Source organism: Anolis sagrei, chromosome 3 (assembly GCF_037176765.1).
Source record: "Anolis sagrei isolate rAnoSag1 chromosome 3, rAnoSag1.mat, whole genome shotgun sequence".
In the NCBI taxonomy this organism is placed as follows: Eukaryota; Metazoa; Chordata; class Lepidosauria; order Squamata; family Dactyloidae; genus Anolis; species Anolis sagrei.
The window spans coordinates 94,261,590-94,279,390 of NC_090023.1; the positions used below are offsets into that span (position 1 = coordinate 94,261,590).

At 37.5% G+C, this 17,801-nt stretch overlaps 1 protein-coding gene across 2 annotated transcripts in view; it reads left to right on the top strand.

The window, feature by feature from the left end:
• ANOS1 (anosmin 1) overlaps positions 1-12,494 on the top strand; it is a 124,462-nt gene extending 111,968 nt beyond the window's left edge. The window contains exons 10-14 of one of the 2 annotated variants that reach the window (XM_060769921.2): positions 3,782-3,879; positions 4,808-4,979; positions 6,280-6,500; positions 6,614-6,752; positions 9,574-12,494. In XM_060769921.2, the coding sequence (XP_060625904.2) occupies positions 3,782-3,879; positions 4,808-4,979; positions 6,280-6,500; positions 6,614-6,752; positions 9,574-9,632 (689 nt within the window). In that variant the 3' untranslated portion in view covers positions 9,633-12,494. The remainder of the gene's footprint in view (positions 1-3,781; positions 3,880-4,807; positions 4,980-6,279; positions 6,501-6,613; positions 6,753-9,573) is intronic. The other variant, XM_067466809.1, reaches the window with a different exon arrangement.
• The last annotated feature ends 5,307 nt before the right edge of the window (positions 12,495-17,801 follow it).

Consider the following 17,801-nt stretch of genomic DNA (forward strand, 5'->3'; position numbering starts at 1 on the left):
CTTGTTTCCAGTGCAGTGATAGAATACTCCCAGGTATTTAAAGCTTGAAACCTGTTCAGTATTGTGTCCGTCTAGTCTCCAGATATGATGCTTGGGTCGTTTCGCAAACACCATAATTTTGTTGTTTTTTTAAAAATTAAGATGAAGCTGTTCTTTATTACAATATTTTGTTAGGGCTCTCAAGGCTCTTTTCAGGCCTACTTGAGTTCTGGATAGTATCACTGCATCGTCTGCATAGAGCAGGGTAGATACGTATTTTATTTATCGTGTCATCAGCAACCATTGTATTACAATTCTAACAGAGCAAAACAAACACACAGATTAAAAAGAAAAAGGAGGAAAAAAAACAAACAGATTTTGCAAATCTGGTGCCAGAGCGCAGTCTGTTCAGCGCCTTCCAAGTCACCCAGTCTTCTGAGTGCCCAGGGGGGAGTCTCTCATCTGGTATCACCCATGAATTGAGGTGCTGGGTTTGGGCCTGCCACTTTTGGGCTCTCGCTTGCTGGGGTGTTCCAGCGAGTGTCTCTGTAGATCTAAGAAAACTATGTCTTATTTAAGTCGTTGACGTGCTGGCTGATACCCAAACAGGAGATGAGCTGGAGATGTCTCTGCCTTGGTCCTTTCACTATTGGCTGCTACTTCCCGGCGGATGTCAGGTGGTGCAATACCAGCTAAGCAGTGTAATTTCTCCAGTGGTGTGGGGCGCAGACACCCTGTGATAATGCGGCATGTCTCATTAAGTGCCACATCTACTGTTTTAGCATGGTGAGATGTGTTCCACACTGGGCATGCATACTCAGCAGCAGAGTAGCATAGCGCAAGGGCAGATGTTTTCACTGTGTCTGGTTGTGATCCCCAGGTTGTGCCAGTCAGCTTTCGTATGATGTTGTTTCTAGTGCCCACTTTTTGTTTGATGTTCAGGCAGTGCTTCTTGTAGGTCAGAGCACGGTCCAAAGTGACTCCCAGGTATTTGGGTGTGTTGCAATGCTCCAGTGGGATTCCTTCCCAGGTAATCCTCAGAGCTCAGGATGCTTGTCTGTTCTTAAGGTGAAAGGCGCATGTCTGTGTTTTAGATGGATTAGGGATCAGTTGGTTTTCCCTGTAATAGGCAGTAAGAGCACCTAGAGCTTCGGAGAGCTTCTGTTCAACCATCTCAAAGCTCCCTGCTTGAGCGGTAATGGCACAATCATCAGCATAGATTAAACTCTCTGTCCCTTCTGGCAGTGGCTGGTCATTTGTGTAGATGTTGAACATGGATGGAGCAAGCACGCTCCCCTGAGGCAGGCCATTCTTCTGTTTCCGCCATCTGCTTCTCTGGCCCTGGAACTCAACAAAAAAGCTCCTGTTTTGTAGCAGGTTTCCTATGAGGCGGGTGAGGTGGTAGTCCTTTGTGATATTATACATTTTTCTCAGGAGGAGGCGGTGGTTCACAGTATCATAGGCTGCTGACAAGTCTATGAAGACAGCTCCTGTGATCTGCTGCCTTTCAAAGCCATCTTCTATGTGCTGAGTCAGGTTCAGCACTTGCGATGTGCAGCTTTTGCCTTTTCTGAAGCCAGCTTGCTGTGGGATCAGACAGGGGTCTATATTTTCCATAATTCTATGCAAAATAAGTCTCTCCAGAACTTTGTAGAGGTGGCACAACAGGGAGATTGGTCTGTAGCTTTTTGGGTCATTACGGTCTTTGCCTGGCTTCAAGATGGCGATGACTCTTGCTTTCCTCCAGATTTTGGGGATCTGACAGGATGCAGTGCAGTTGTTCATCAGCTCCAGCAGCCAGTGCCTTGCTTTTGGACCAAAGTTCTTGATTTGTTCCATCCGTAGATCATCCAAGCCAGCTGCTTTGCCATTCTTACATTTGTTGAGGGCCATGTCCAATTCATTAGATGTAAAGGGTTCATGAAGGTTGTTGTTCTCAATCTCTTGTTGTCTGGCTATTGGTTTCTTTCCTACTTTGGTGGCAAGGTTGGGTTTCCCGTTCTTCAAGAGTTGGTGTGCTATCTGATCTGCCTTTATGTTGGCATGGGTATTAGTTTGTGAGGGGTCATTGCTCAGCCGTCTTAGCAACCTCCACGCCTTCTGGCTGTTCCTGCCCATGTCGACCTCTGTGATCAGCTTGATCCACTGTTCTTTCTTGGCTTCAGAGATGGAGGACACAATGCTCTGCGCTGCCTGAAGAGTCTGCTCACAAATGGGTCTTCGTTGTGGAGCCTGTAATAGTTTTCCAACAAGGCAGCTGTTTCAGGGGTAATGCTCTGAAGGTAGTTGGTTTTGCAGCCTCTCGGTATAGAGGCCCGTGAGCAGGTTTTCACTATTTCAATAAAATGTTCGTATTCCTCAGGGATTGGCACGACCGATGTGATCATGTCATCTAACATGTCTGAGATATGTGTCTTCCTGCCAGTTTTGGAGGGTGGTAGTCCAAGTTGTAAAGGTGCTTCAACATGGAGTTGATATAAAAGTTAAATAGTAGTGGAGCCAGAGTACATCCATGCTTGACACCTTTCAAGAAGTCAATCTGACACTGTTTCTCCTGACGCCAGCTTTTCATGGTCACAAGCAGAGCCATTTCCTACTTCTTTTATGTGAGCACCTTCAACCATAGATGATGAAAACTGAACATATCAAGTGAGTGGACAGTACTCGTTTCTCTAGGATGTCATGATGCTGTTTTGATGCAGCTTATTATGCCAAAAGTTGAATATCCTGGCTGTGCTATCGCTGCCAACATGGGTAGTCCATGGCAATAAAATACGTCAGCAATAGTAATAACAATTTTCAGTAATGAAGATATAAAAAGCCTCAGTTGAACTAAATTCAACTTACTGGTAACAATAATGAAGACTGCTGAAAATAGGAATTAACAACAACAATGACAAATGTATTCTAGCTTATTTTTATATTTCTTCTTTGTGATAACCCATTCTTAGAAAATGGCCAGGATCATCAGTAGTAAGCTGGAAAGTGCTCTGTGTGTGTTGCCTACTTCATACCACTTTCTTTAATTAGACTTTTCTTTCAAGTAAGGATTTCTAGCCCATTTATCCAAACACCTTTTTTAGTCTTTGCTAATAAGTCAAAAACCACTTTTCTTTACTGGCAGATTTTCTAAGCAAGGAAAATAAACATGGACTTAGACCATCATACTTAAGGATGTATACACTTTGAGAGGGTGGGTGCATATGGGGCATAGCATCGATTTTAAAAAGTTCCTTTGTTTATAGAAAAATCCAGGGATGTGTCTCCAGAAGTTATGGCAAATAGATATCCTAACTGATGTTTATTTGCTTCATCTGATTTTAGTTGTACTATTAACAGTTGTATTGTTTTCTCATTTTAGTCTATCATTATTATTATTTTTAAAATTAAATGGCTCTATTGACGTAAGATCATAGAATTAATCATGCTATTCTAGTCACCAGAGTTAGTGTAAATTATTGTTTGGGTTTTCTGGGTAAATCTTTCCAGGGACTGACCGTACTGTTTTGTATTTTGTGCTGTATTATAGCAAACATAAAACTCTTCCATCATTCCCTGGATACTTGACTGCAGATAGTTTTTGCTAAATCCATTTCATTTTGGCTTAGTAGTCTTATTTTGCTTGTTTACAACATAATTGCAATTGTTTTCTCCTTATGAATGGACATTGGGTTATAGATCAAATGTTTTTGCATATTATAAATGTATGTAGTTTAAAATAGATCTTTGTGGTTTTATAAAAAAGAAAGTTAAAATGGTGACTTTCACAGTTAACTATTATTTTCTTATTTGTTTTGTTTAGATGTAAGCAGTGGGAGTAGATACCATGTCCAGTGGTTCGCAGAATCTTGTGTGCACAATGATACAAAAGGGCCTGAAAAATCCAGTAGTACAACATATGTAAGTTGAGCTTTATTTATTTATTTATTTATTTATTTATTTATTATTTGAACTTATATGCTGACACTCCCCTGGGGCTCGGAGCGGGTTACAAGAACAGGCTAAAATTGAACACAATTTAAAAACAGCAAATATAAAAATTATCAAAATAGGCAATGGAAAAAGGCATAATACATATATATGGAGGAATAGTAACAATTCCCACTATTTTTTCATAGCTCCTTTGTTTTACCTTGAAAGACTCACCTTATCATTGAGTACTTATTTTTGTTTCACAGTCTATTCTTGCCCATAGTTAAAATCTCCCAAAGTTTACTACATTCACCAAAAATATTTTCCTCTTATCTGATCCATATGGTCTGTAGATTATTTAGCAAACCAGCTATGTAAACAAATGAAGAAGATGCACTTGATTTGTCTGCTTGTTTATCTTTTTCACTTTCTCAGCTGTCTGTCTTAAATTCTTTAGCAAATATGTGCTAGTTTTATCTGTTTGTCTTTGAATGGCACCAGAGCCATTAGTTGCTGTTTTATGATAAATTTGTTTTGGTTGACCATTACCAGAAAGTGGTACTGGAAGGCTGTCTCTCCCTTTGCTCAGATCTATATTGGCCTCCATGATTTCTAACATCTGCATGAAATTTCTGAGTTAGTAATAGATAGATTTAGAATAACATGTCATGTGATTAAAAGGATATGCTGAAATATCTGAACTGTAGATAGGCATACAACAAATAACTTTCAGTTCAGTTGAATAGCATTGTAAAATTATATATATATCTATATATATTGCAAAATCTGTTTATCTTTTAAAGTGAAAGTTATTTTAATATCAATCATTTGGTGTAGAGGCAGAAATGAGCATTCAATCTGAAATAATATCTAGAATAAGACAATGAAAAGTTTGATATAAACTCTTTTTTTAAAGGACAACTATATAGTACTCCAGAACCTGTCATTTTCGTGCAAGTACAAAGTCACTGTTCAGCCGGCAAGATCCAAAGACCAGTTGAAGGCTGAAACCATTTTTTTTACTACTCCAACTTGTTCAGATCTTAAAGGGAAAAAGCACAAACACATTCACTGTCCTACTGAGGAAGGTAAGTAGAGATGGCGAGGGGAGAAGCAGAAAAGAGACAAATACTCCTATTCTGAAAGATGCAAAGAACTTTTTTAGGGAAAGATATTAGGCCAATATTTCCTTGTGCAAAGGTTTTCCCCATATTACACAATTATAGCTGAGCAAATAAAAAAATACTAAATTGACACTGGATTTGTGGGGGTGGGTAGAAGCAAAATAAGAAGTTGCCTATAATGCAAAACTGTTAGTAAAAACAGCAATACTCAATGGAGATTGAAAGTGAACTAACAATCTCACAATCTACCTAATCATTTGGGATTATTCAGGATATAAAAGTAAATATAGAAGACATTATGTATCACCATAAGAAAAAAATACTCTATTTAGATAAAGAGAAGGGGGAAATATCCTATTTCAATATTTTTGTTTGTTGGAAAGGATCTTCTTTTTATAGAAAAGTATAGTTTCCCTATTACTCACACTTCCAGGCTCAAAAATGTTATGAAGTTGATAAAAACGCCTGAAATATATTATGAAAAAGAAAAGATGTTTCAATATATATATCATTGGTTGTCCAAATTGTTAGTGTGCGCATTGCCACACAGGTCTTTGTCAAAACTAGCATATAAAACATTGTATTTCTACCAAGTCGGTAGATTTTGGCTTGAAGCAAAGGTTTAATTAAAATGAAATTATTTGGCACACAACAGAGACAGAAGAGATTTAATTGGAAAAAAACAAGACTGCCAAACATGTCCAGTGAGGGCTTTTCAGCTATATACATAGCAATGTAAATGATACAGATGTTTGCTCAAACAAGAAACCTTGAGTCTAAGTCACTGGCTGGTTTCATTAGTTGTTTCTTTTGAATATGATATAGACTTTTAAAATAATCTATAAATCGAGTTAATACAACACATTCATTGTTAAGCTGATTTTTAAACATTTTTTTTTAAAAAAAACAGCTACAAATACTATGAAACCAACAAAAGGTGTTATGGAACCTTAGAGACTTGAAAAATTTGATTTGGCAGAAGAGTCATGGACTGAAGCCTATTTCATCAGATACAGAAAATGAAAACCTTTGCCAGATAAAACTTTCTGGTTTTTAAGATGTTACAAATATCTTTGTTGCTGCTGCAGATTTAAATGTCAAACCCACCTCCTTCCCAGGGAAAATTAATAATATTAGGTAGAGAAAGAGAATATGAACTCTGGAGTTTATTCCACATGTACATATAGTGAAATCTGTTCATAAAATCTTAATAGAAATGCTTACATCATGTTTTTCTTTTTTTTTCTTGGTGGCGATGATACAGCTCTAATCACCCCCAAAGTGCTGGCAAAGCCCGAGAATCTTTCTGCCTCTTTCATTGTTCAGGACATCAACATTACTGGGCATTTTTCCTGGAAAATATCAAAAGCAGATCTTCACCAGCCTATGACAGGGTTTCAAGTCACTTGGGCAGAAGTTACAACAGAGAGCAGACAAAACAGCCTGCCAAACAGCATTATTTCCCAATCACAGATATTGCCAGTCGTAAGTGTCTCCTACTTCTATAGTGTGGTTCAAAAGAAAAAAGTCAGGGAGGCTATTTTGGGCACATCTAGTTGGTCAGTTCACTTAAAAAGACTACTTCTGTTTCCTTTAAGGATCACTATGTACTGACCGTGCCCAACCTCAGACCATCGACTCTATATCGTTTAGAAGTACAAGTGTTGACAACAGGTGGGGAGGGACCTGCAACAATAAAATCATTCCGAACACCTGATTTATTGACATCTCCACACAGTGAGTATTGATGTACTGTAGGGAACAATTTTGACTGATATATGTACATAGAGAAAGGCACTTTCTCTCTCATGTACACATGAAGAATATAAAAAATATCCCACGTTTCTAGGTATGCACTTCTCCATTTGGTAAAACAACCCAACAATCATAATATGTTACTTCATTCTCTTTATGATACTGTCAGGGTGTAGCTTATTCTTAAAATAGGGAATACCAGCAATGTGGGAAAGAAAGTTTGGAAACTATGATTGCATTTTGGAACTTCCCAAATGTACCCAAATTGCACTCAAACTGCTTTTGAAATATTGGTTCTGATTAGGATTTGGTTCACTTGTTTGCCAGTCCTTCTTATCAATCATTTCCTGTCTTCTCCAAATATGGTGGTGACAATGCATGGAAATCTAGCATCTGGACCACCGCAAGGCTGTAATACGCTTTTGAAATATTGTTTAGGACAGTCTTTCACAACCTGGTCACATCACATGGCTTTTACATTTTTAAAATTTAGCATTGTACTGACATTTGGCTACTTAGTATTATATAAATAGAAACAAATATCCCTGTCACCTGTGGGTATGTTCTAAATAAAGAGTCCTATTAGAAAGGGAGAAAAATCAGATTTCATTACAGAGGGATGGCCACGTGCAGAAAGGAAGTAGATTTCAGAACAACTTCAGAAGAAAGGTAAACAAAGGAAACAAGCAGAAGTGAGTTAAAGAGGAGATTCACTTCCAAATTGGTAATGCTCATTTGGATGTTCATAGGGCATTGATTGCCAGGGCTTCCCAAGGCTTAGGTAAAGGTATAGGAATAGGAGGAAAGACCTAACTGAAAAAAACATAGAACACTCTATCCAGGTAACAACTTAAATAAGTAAACTTCAAAAAGTGTCCAGTTTGAGCATCCATTTGATTCTTAACTTGGTGACAGGAGAGATGCTTTACTGAAATGCTTTTACTCACACATAGAACTTTATAGTTTCATGAGAATCCATTCACAAGACTGCAGCTGTACATACAAGGTGAAATTCCTTCCAAGGGTCTCCGACAGCTAACACTTTTTTTCCTGCTGTGGTTGGACATCATCACTGAAATGAAGGGTGGCTTAAATGCTTCACTGGAGATCTCACGGTGGGGGATGCTCTGTCTGGGTGGACAAGTGCCTAAGTGATGCAATAGGAAAACTCTTTGCTTGGAAATGTGGCTTTGCCTCTAGCAGGAGAAATACTTCTGTGAGTGGATCATTGAAAATGGATAACATACCAGGCAACCCTAGGAGAATCACATGTCAGCATGAAATAATGCAGATCATGTAATCACATGGGAATCTGGATTCAGGATAGAAGGAAAGAACACAAATGAGCTAATGCCGCAGTAGTTTGGCTCTGCTCATTCAATAGTTGGTTTCCTGGAGTAAATAGAAATCTTCCTGAGAATCCTAGTTCTGGATAGAACATGCTTATTATGAATTAGAACAGAATCATACTTCCAAGAAACAAATGTATAGTTATTTACAGACTGTCTTTGTGTGGAGATGTGAGCACTTTGGGATTGTAGCATACATCCTGGAGGGATTGGGATTGATTGGAATATTTTGTCTTTTAAGTGGTTTCACTATGGTAGCAACCTGGATACTTAAGTAGGCCTTTAGTAATACACACACACGCACGGACACGTATTTGTAATCTTCCCTTTCAGTACTCATTAATGACTAATTTGTATTCAGACAGTTACAGTAAGGCACATAAAGACCATTGGATTTGCAAGTTCCTTCTTTGTTATTATCTTGTTTACTTTAGTCTAATGTTCATCTTTCTTGGCAAAATTACATTGCCAAAATTGAGGTGTGCATTAAATCTGATGACACATTAGAATCACACACATAAATCCACCTGTGTGAAAAGGCCCGGAGGAATATGGAACCACAGAGTTTGGACATGGAGGTGTGATGCCAGTGGTAGTGGTGCAAGGAATCTGTTCCCAGTGGTGGTGGCGGCAGTCTCCGGGCTCCATGGCCCCCGGAGTAAGAGAAAGAGTGTCCATCTGATGACTCAGTCATTCCTGCTGCTTAGCCCCAGATTCTGCCTATTTTGCAATCCTAGAGGACTCTCCCCTCTCCCCCCTAGACACAGTTCCACAATTCTCAACTGGTCTCATTCACAAAGTCTTCAAAACCTCCCCCTCAGACTGATGGAGAGACGTGGCTTCCCAGGTGGCCTCATTCATGCTGCCTGCCTCCCTAACATGTTATACCTGCACTGTTGGGTTCATTACATTTGAGGGCAAATCCATTTTTTTGTAATGTGCAACTTCAAAATTTGGATGTGCACTACATATGATGGTGCATTATAATGGAGTAAATGTGGTATCTTTAACCATAGTTGTTAGGCTCCTTATAAGTCACTTGCATAACATAGAGAAGGGTATTAGCGTGATGCCCAAATAACGATGGAAACGAAGTAATATTAGCTGTGGGATAGGTAAAATATGCAGTGGGTTTCTTCAACTGCACTTTGATAGTGGATACAGCTGCTGGATTGAATTTTCCTCCCTCCCTACAGTGGTCTTGAGATTGGGGAACCCAATGGAACAAATTTGAAAAGAAGTATTTTAATTTCAGTGTCTCTGTTTTTGCAGTGGAAACACTGCACAAGTGGGAGTCTGCTTGAATAGCATTAGAATCAGTCCTGTACTTTTGCAAATAGACGCACTGCAATTAATCTATCTGTTGATTTAGACTTGGATTAATAAATATAATAATTCCCACATTAACATGGATTTTCTTCATTGTATTTACTTTAATATTTCTATCTCTCCAGGGCCCCATTTGAAACAACATCATCCACATCACTACAAGCCACCACCTGAAAAATATTGAGTTGCATTGGATTATTAACTGGACAAGAAAAAGTAAACACATGCAAGAATTTCAGAAAGATTAAAAATATGCATCTGTATTGGAGTATGGAATGATCTATGGTTCACCCTGTATGGATAGGGTTCAGATAGCTGTGTCATATTGATTGATAAAAGCATGCTTTTGCTAACTGCAAGATGAACTTTGTCATGCAAAGGTGAACTATGTTCATGTAACTTAAACATTCAACTATGGAAATATGAGAGTATTGAATTATAGTGATTTACTGTCATCATAGCATATACTGTATGACACTGTCTTCAGTCTTTTTAACTGTATGTGTGTGAGTGAGTGTGCACATGTGTATTATACAGAGTTTTAAACATACAGATGTCAGCCAACATATGATCCTGTCATTGCTTGCCATAACAAACACAACATAGTGGCACAAGTTTCTTATTTTTCTAGTACATTAATGCACAATAGCAAATACAAGGAATATCCCAGTTGTATTATCTTAGTCAACATATATTATTGTGAAAGTCCTAATGCTAATAAATGCTGGCATATGCATGAGAATGTTGTTAACACCAGATGATCTTGGCAGAAGCGTATTAGGAGAAATAAATGGGTTTTATACATAAATAATAATGAATTTTGTAGATGTCATTTTTAAGACAGAAAATTAAGTATGTGAATGCCAGCAATCATATCTCATAAACTTACCAAAGCTTATAGTTTTTAAATATCTATATTACCTTTCTATTGATCATGTAGAATTATATGTATATGAAATAAACCTCTCAAAATGAAATGCAATAGAACACCAAAATGCATTTTATTCCTTTGTAATTAAGTTGAGTTCCAGCCATGTTTGTTTTCCACTAATCGTTTACAGATATTAAAAGATAACAAAAGATAACCCCCTGTAACCAATAATGCTTATGTTGAGCAATTGATGTAAATGACTATAGAAGTCCACAGAGAGGGAAGACTTTCAGGGGAAAATTGCAAAGCATAATGAATTTAGGAATATTCAAGTGATACCATTTTATAGAACCGACCAACACAAATGAGGACTTCCAGAAGCTAATTTTGAAAAAGAAAACCTTGCCTAAATTATATTTAGCAATTCATTTTTGGATCACACCTTCAGATATACAGTTGATTATTTTTCTCTTGTTCATTCTGCTTTTAAAGCATGATATAGCATGAAATTTGGGAAGTTTCTAGTTAACTTTACATTACATGTGAACACACAAATCTGATATTAGTCCTGGAATAAATAGTTTTCCCTTCCTGCCTCATGCTGCCAACTTAGTGGAAACTAGAGAACTGTGGCAACTTTCCTTGTATTTATGTGATTGATCTTTTTAAAGAAGCAGAATTAAAAGTGCTCTTTTAATGCTCTTAGACTGCTCCTAGAGAAGATGAAAATTAAGTTTGTACTGCTGTCTTAAAGAATGAGATGCCTTTCAATGTGAGTCCTTTTTTTGAAAACACAAGGCAAAAACAGGTTTATACCATAAATAATTACAGGCTTGAGGGTTTCGTAGATAAACATGTAAACTAGGGCTGGAAATCATGATCCATGCAGATGCTGAAATGCAGTTCCTAGCATTCCTCACCACTGGCAATGCTGGCTAGGGCTGCTGGGATTTGCAGTCCAACAATACCTGAAAAAAGCACATGATTACAACCATGAAGCAAACTCACAAGACAATAATTGCAGTTCTATTGTTAAGAGGTATAGTTCTGTTGTAAGAAGTATAGTTTTCATGTTGTTTAATACCATCCAAGATAGTGGATATAAGTCACTTGTAACAAACCATAAGTAGATCTTTCTATTTTATTTCAATAGAAATAGAACAGAAATGTGCATACACATACACACAACTTGTTGCAATTCAATTTTTCTGTGAATTCAAACTTATCAGATGAAGCTAATTTACACTATCAGTTGCAAGTAATAATCTCTTGAGGAATCAAGTTATCTATGTGCATAAATGTCTTTAAACTTAAAATGAAATTTTCATTGGGTTCATTTCTGGAAATAGTTATTTGAATGCTTAAATTGCATTGAAATCACAGAGTGGTTATCAACACAGGAATATGCTTTTACAAAACTATCTGCTGCCTTAAAAAACATAGAAACCAGAGCTATTGTTTCACTCTAATGTATGACACCTTTTCTAAAAGTGGTATAAAGGCAGCTGCAATAATCATTATTTATTTTTAGATTATGCCATGTTTGTTTCATTTATTCTTTTTTGTTATAAAGGGTTTTCAAATTATTGCTCAATACCTGCAAACATATACATTATTATAAATACCATACCTGTACATCTGTATGCCTGTAGCCCAGGAATACAATGCTTATAAGTTGTTGCATGTTTTTTTTAAGTTCCAGAAGTTTATTTAAAACAAGTAAATTAATACCTTCAGATGTTGATGGCGCTTTATAGTTTGGCATGCCAAAACTCATAATTCAGTTATAGGCATGAAATATATGACTGACTGTATTACCTCTATTGAATATATTGGTAAGAAACAATTTACAAAATAATTAACAGAGATTCTATAAGTAAAAAAAATATTTTCCCTTTTATGTAATATTGTAGTGGAGATAACAGAGCTACTTATCTGTTGACTAAATTGGCTGTAGAAATCATGTTCTTTATAACAGACATTTAAAAGTCAGTATTTATTTATATATGTTTTACAAAAGAGGGTTAATTTGTGTGTGTGTCATGTTCCTTAGAGAGAATAATGTAAAAACCATTTTGTAAAAAAATATTGTAAATAGTCTGCTCTGTTTCTCATTATTTTCATGTTTAGATTTTGTACATATGTTTAAGTAATAAACTACCCTTATATATAGAACCAGTCTCATCTCATTTTTGTGTCTATCAGTATTAATCTGAGTTGGCTATAGTCCCTCAAGAAGACTGGCATCCATCCAATGAATGTACATCTAAGCTTGGGCACATTCCATCTTAGCTGAATTCTCAGACTGATCAAATCAGCTATTTGGTGGGGAGAGCACAATCGGAAAATACAGTTTTGCTCTTTTGCTTCTAAACAGTTTATTGGCGCTATATCTAGTGGGTGTAGAATTAGGTGTGCAACAGCTATTTGTCTGTCTAGTTTTCTATCAGCTCGAGGATCCATGCATCTAAATCTACTTCTGGATATTATTTATTATGAAAAAATCGAACCTGCAGTACATATAAAGAACTAAAATTTGATGTAAATAATTAAAAAAACAAAATGTAAAAGTAAACAAATTGCAGTTTAAAAGATATATTAAATGATCTATTACATTAAAATGAGTATTAAAACATGTGCATGGGATGAAACCAAATAATTACACCCCAATGAAGCTTAATAAAAACTGTGTTTTATTTTGTGGCAAAATGTGACCAATGCCAGTGCCAACTCCATGCCTGGGATGTGCCAACAGAGAACACAAGTCTTCATGTGTTACTCCTATTAGAAAGACATAAAGGAATACCCCTGCGGGAGATCTCGGTCCTTGAGAAGACATATATAGCAAGATCAGTATGTGTACAACTATGACTAGCATACCCCTGTCCAAAAAAAAATTCATTGCTAATGAACTGAAGTTGGCCTTATGCACTCTGAGCTAAGAACCTAAAGTGGCAGAGGTGGATGAAGAAGTACTCGGCTATGCTGCTTTCAGAAGGAATGCAACTCCATCCAGAAGAAGTCACATATTCAGGTGAGAGGATGCACCCAGAGGAAAAGTGTTTTTGCCATACATCAAGGGAACCACTGACCGCATAGGGAAACTGATGAGGAAACACAACATACAAACCACTTACAGACCCACCAAGAAAATCCAACAAATGCTACGTTCAGCAAAGGACAAGAGGGATCCTCTCACCTCTGCAGGAGTCTACCGTGTACCATGCAGCTGTGGACAAGTCTACATAGGGACCACCAAACGCAGCGCCCAGACGCATCAAGGAACATGAAAGGCACTGCAAACTACTCCAACCAGAGAAATCAGCCATAGCAGAGCACCTCATGAACCAACCTGGACACAGCATATTATTTGAGAACACAGAAGTGCTGGACCACTCTCACAACCACCATGTCAGACTACACAGAGAAGCCATTGAAATCCACAAGCATGTGGACAATTTCAACAGAAAGGAGGAAACCATGAAGATGAACAAAATCTGGCTACCAGTATTAAAAAACTCAAAAATTACAACAGCAAAACAACAGAGGGGAAACAAACAGGCACATAAAATCACTCTCAACAAGAGATTCCCCCCAGGCGCTTCAAGGCCATTGAATGCAAATCAAGGTGATCAGCTGAAACATTACCCTGGTCATTCCACAGATATATAAACCCATTTTTCCTACTTCCAACAGACCTCACTACCTCTGAGGATGCTTGCCATAGATGCAGGCGAAACGTCAGGAGAAAAATTGCCTCCAAAACATGGCCATATAGCCCGGAAAAACCTACAACAACCCATTGAAGTACTGCTCCAGCATATAAATAGATCCTACTGTCCCCAAGAAAAAGGAGAAATGAAACATTTCTATTATCATATTGATTGCACATATTTCTGAAATTCCTGTCCTACAGCTTTAAGTAGATATTGAACAGCAAGGGTGACCAGAGGGAACGCTGTTATTCCATAAATCAAGAGAGTGAATAGGAACACAATCACGATAACACAACACTTCCTGTGAAGGTGATCCACTAGGTTACTAAGTTCAATTGTGTCAAATGCAGCTGACTTACCAGAAAACTGGTCTATCTTTTGCCCAGTCAGTCACTATGTTTATTTCTGCAAACAAAGGTAATCTGGGTAATTTGTCCTGGTTTGAAACAGATTTAATGTAGTAAATAATCTCTCCAACATATTTTGCCCAGTTACCACACACTTAAGCACCTTGTCCCAAAAGATGATATAAGTGGTATGACAGTAGTTCTCATGTACCACTGCATTCAGGAAAGTAATCTTCAAGTAACAATCCCTATAATTTCCTTCAAGGCCGCTAGCAGTTTCCTCTGACATAGCAAATCATTTACCATTTTTGAACTCACAAATCAATCCTCCTTTTGCTAAGATCTTATTAGCCAAGTTAGGCAAAAGCCAAGCTTTTGCAAGCAAGCATGAACATTGTCTAATTGTCTTTGGGAGTAAGCAAGCATTTTTATTATGCCCAGATTGCTTGGACATAGTTTCCTCCCTTGTAATCCATGCTCTGTGACAGACCATCACAACCTCTTGCCCCAAGGTGTTTAGGACTCCCAACTCCCAGATGTCCTAGCTGGCTTGTCAAGAATTATGGGAGCTGAGATCCAAAATACCTGGAGGGCCACCACCAGTATGGATTTAGGATGAATGGGGCACTGTGCTAATTAAGTTAGAGGCCCCTTCATTGGGCCCTGAAGGAGGTTGGTCCAGGAGGCCTACGCTGCCTGCTTTGTGGAACATTCCCATAGACCAGGAGTCCCAAAACTTTTTAAACAGAGGGCCAGGTCACAGTCCCTCAAACTGTTGGAGGGCCGGATTATAATTTGAAAAAAAAAATGAATTAATTCATATGAACACTGCACATATCTTATTTGTAGTGTAAAAAACACTTAAAACAATACATTAATTAAAATGAGGAACAATGTTAACAAATATAAACTTATTAGTATTTCAATGGGAAATGTGGGCCTGCTTTTGGCTGATGAGATAGGATTGTTGTTGCTGTTATGTGCTTTCAAGTCATTTCAGACTTAGGTTGACCCTGAGTGAGGGCCGGGTAGATGACCTTGGAGGGCCGCATCCACCCCCGGGCCTTAGTTTGAGGACCCCTGCCATAGACTATCAACTCTATCATTATGTCTGTAATCACTCTAAAACAAAATGGCTTCAAATTTAGAATTGCACCACATAAGTAAAATTCATTGTAATTTTTTTGGGGGGGGGGGGAGTACAGGAATATGGGCCCTGTGCTTAAGCATACTTAATGGTAAATAACACAATGGTAAATTCAGCACTGGCCACTGGTTGTGCAAGCCGGCTGTATGGACTTCATTGTTCCAAACATGTATATTGCCATAACATGCAGAATTCATCTACTTGGTTAGCTAATTTGTATTTAAGAGATACTTCCATTGGCACTAAAAGCTGAGGAGACCTTGCCTACAACTTACTCATTGCCACTTTCTTTTAATTCTCAGTCAAATCACACAGTCAGTTGTAGAAAAGGCATCTCCACCTTTTAGTACATCTAGAAGTACTTTCTTTTTCCAGACCTGAACCCCACATCAAACATGCCAAGTGGCTTCATTTGTGGGGCTCACTTGAGTTCCAATTTTCCCTTCACAAAAATTCCCAACCATTCAGAACTGGGAAGTTTCTACCCCCCAAAAGACTTGGCTAAACCACATGGTTGCCTGTCAATCCCACTTGCCATTGTACTGTAGATTCCTGTTTATTAATAAAGTTGTGAACAGTTTTACTCCAATACTGTCATCCTACATTTTAAATTTAATTATATTGAATGAAATGCCAGTTTAAACAATTCAATCAGCAGTTAAAACAGCCACTCGCCAATATAATAAAACCAATAGATTTATTTCAAACAACTGCATCATTGCAAAATTTCTTCCTGGTCCCTAGAGGAGACTCAGACTAACCAAACCTGAACAACCCCCAGAACAGATGGATGGCTGGAATAACAATTAAAGAATTGGGTTATATACCCACTCTAGGATTATCACATTGATTGTGAGAAAGATATTTGCCTTTGCTTCTACTCATTTCTTTTCAATGTCATGTCCCTTACTTATCTATGTTAGATTTTAAGCCATTGGTGTGATTTTGTTTTGTTTGTCATTTAGAATTGCCAGAGGCAGTTTTGAACATTTTATAAATGATAGTTCGGATGCCCTAGTTACCTCTAGAATAAAGTTCTAAGATTGTTTTGATGTCTATTTTAGTTTTTCTGCAGTGTAGTATATAAGATTTTTTCCCTGCCTAATATAATATAAAAATAGTGAGAAGCACCTACTGTATATTTAGAAAAAATTTAGTTCCAAGAATCATAATCATTTGGTCATGCCAGCATTATTGGACTAGAGTCTCTTTCTGGAAAAGAGTTGGTAAGTCAAAAGTTTGCTGAAAATTCATCAATTAGGATTTATATTGAAGGAGAAATATTACAGTTAAAGAAGCAAAGCAGGATTATGAGAAATTATATAATGGCTGAACTACAAAGATTGTTGACATCTTATTCTGTGCAATACCATATGGCCAGTGGCAACAAACCACTTCGGTCTTATGACAAGAAATGGAATAGGCCTTCTGAATATGCTGTTGATATTGCTCTGTTCAGTGAGAGTGAAGAGGGGAGATGAGAAATTTTGAGTTCTTTTGTTTTCAAATGTTGCACTTTTTATTATCTGGAATAAACCCAGTCTCTTTAAGAATGGCCTGAAGCCCAAATACTGGCTTTTGTCCAATGACAATAATACAGCAGAAGGAAAATCAAGGGAACCAGACGATAGATTGTAGACAGATATGCAATTTAAGAAATTAATTAATATGTATAATGCCTGGTGATGTGACAGGAGTTCATCATGCCAGAAAGCATTTTGGCTGCCATGTTTTTTTTGTAATTGTTGGTGCTATGTTGACATTTGGGAGCTAGGATTATAGATACTATTCATATATATGGAAATGTGAAGAATATGCATAAGATTTGGTCTCCTTTTCCCCGAGATGTCAGTCCCTGATCTTCTCAGAAGGAGAGTTTTGGGGAGAGTACATCTTTGAACTTATGTTGATCAGAAAGAGCATTCGGAATATAGAAAGAAAAACTAGGAATTATATGTGCATATTTTTTAAAAGTAAAAAATGATCATGAAAAGGAACAAGATTTCATGACTGGTACTGCAGAAGAAGAATAGAACTGACATACTTATTCATTGCACTCTGCTAATTCCTCCAGGAAGGTCTAACTCCAGGTGGGTCAGTATAAATTAGCTCTATCTTCCAGCAGAAAAGCACATTTTAGGATAGTAAGTTACTAATATTATAAAGAGAACAAGCAAGACAGAATCTAGGTCAAATGCTATGCCACCATTCCCTCATTGAAGTAACAAGAGTGAAGAAAAAACATGACTAATAGTACTAAGAAAAATCTACT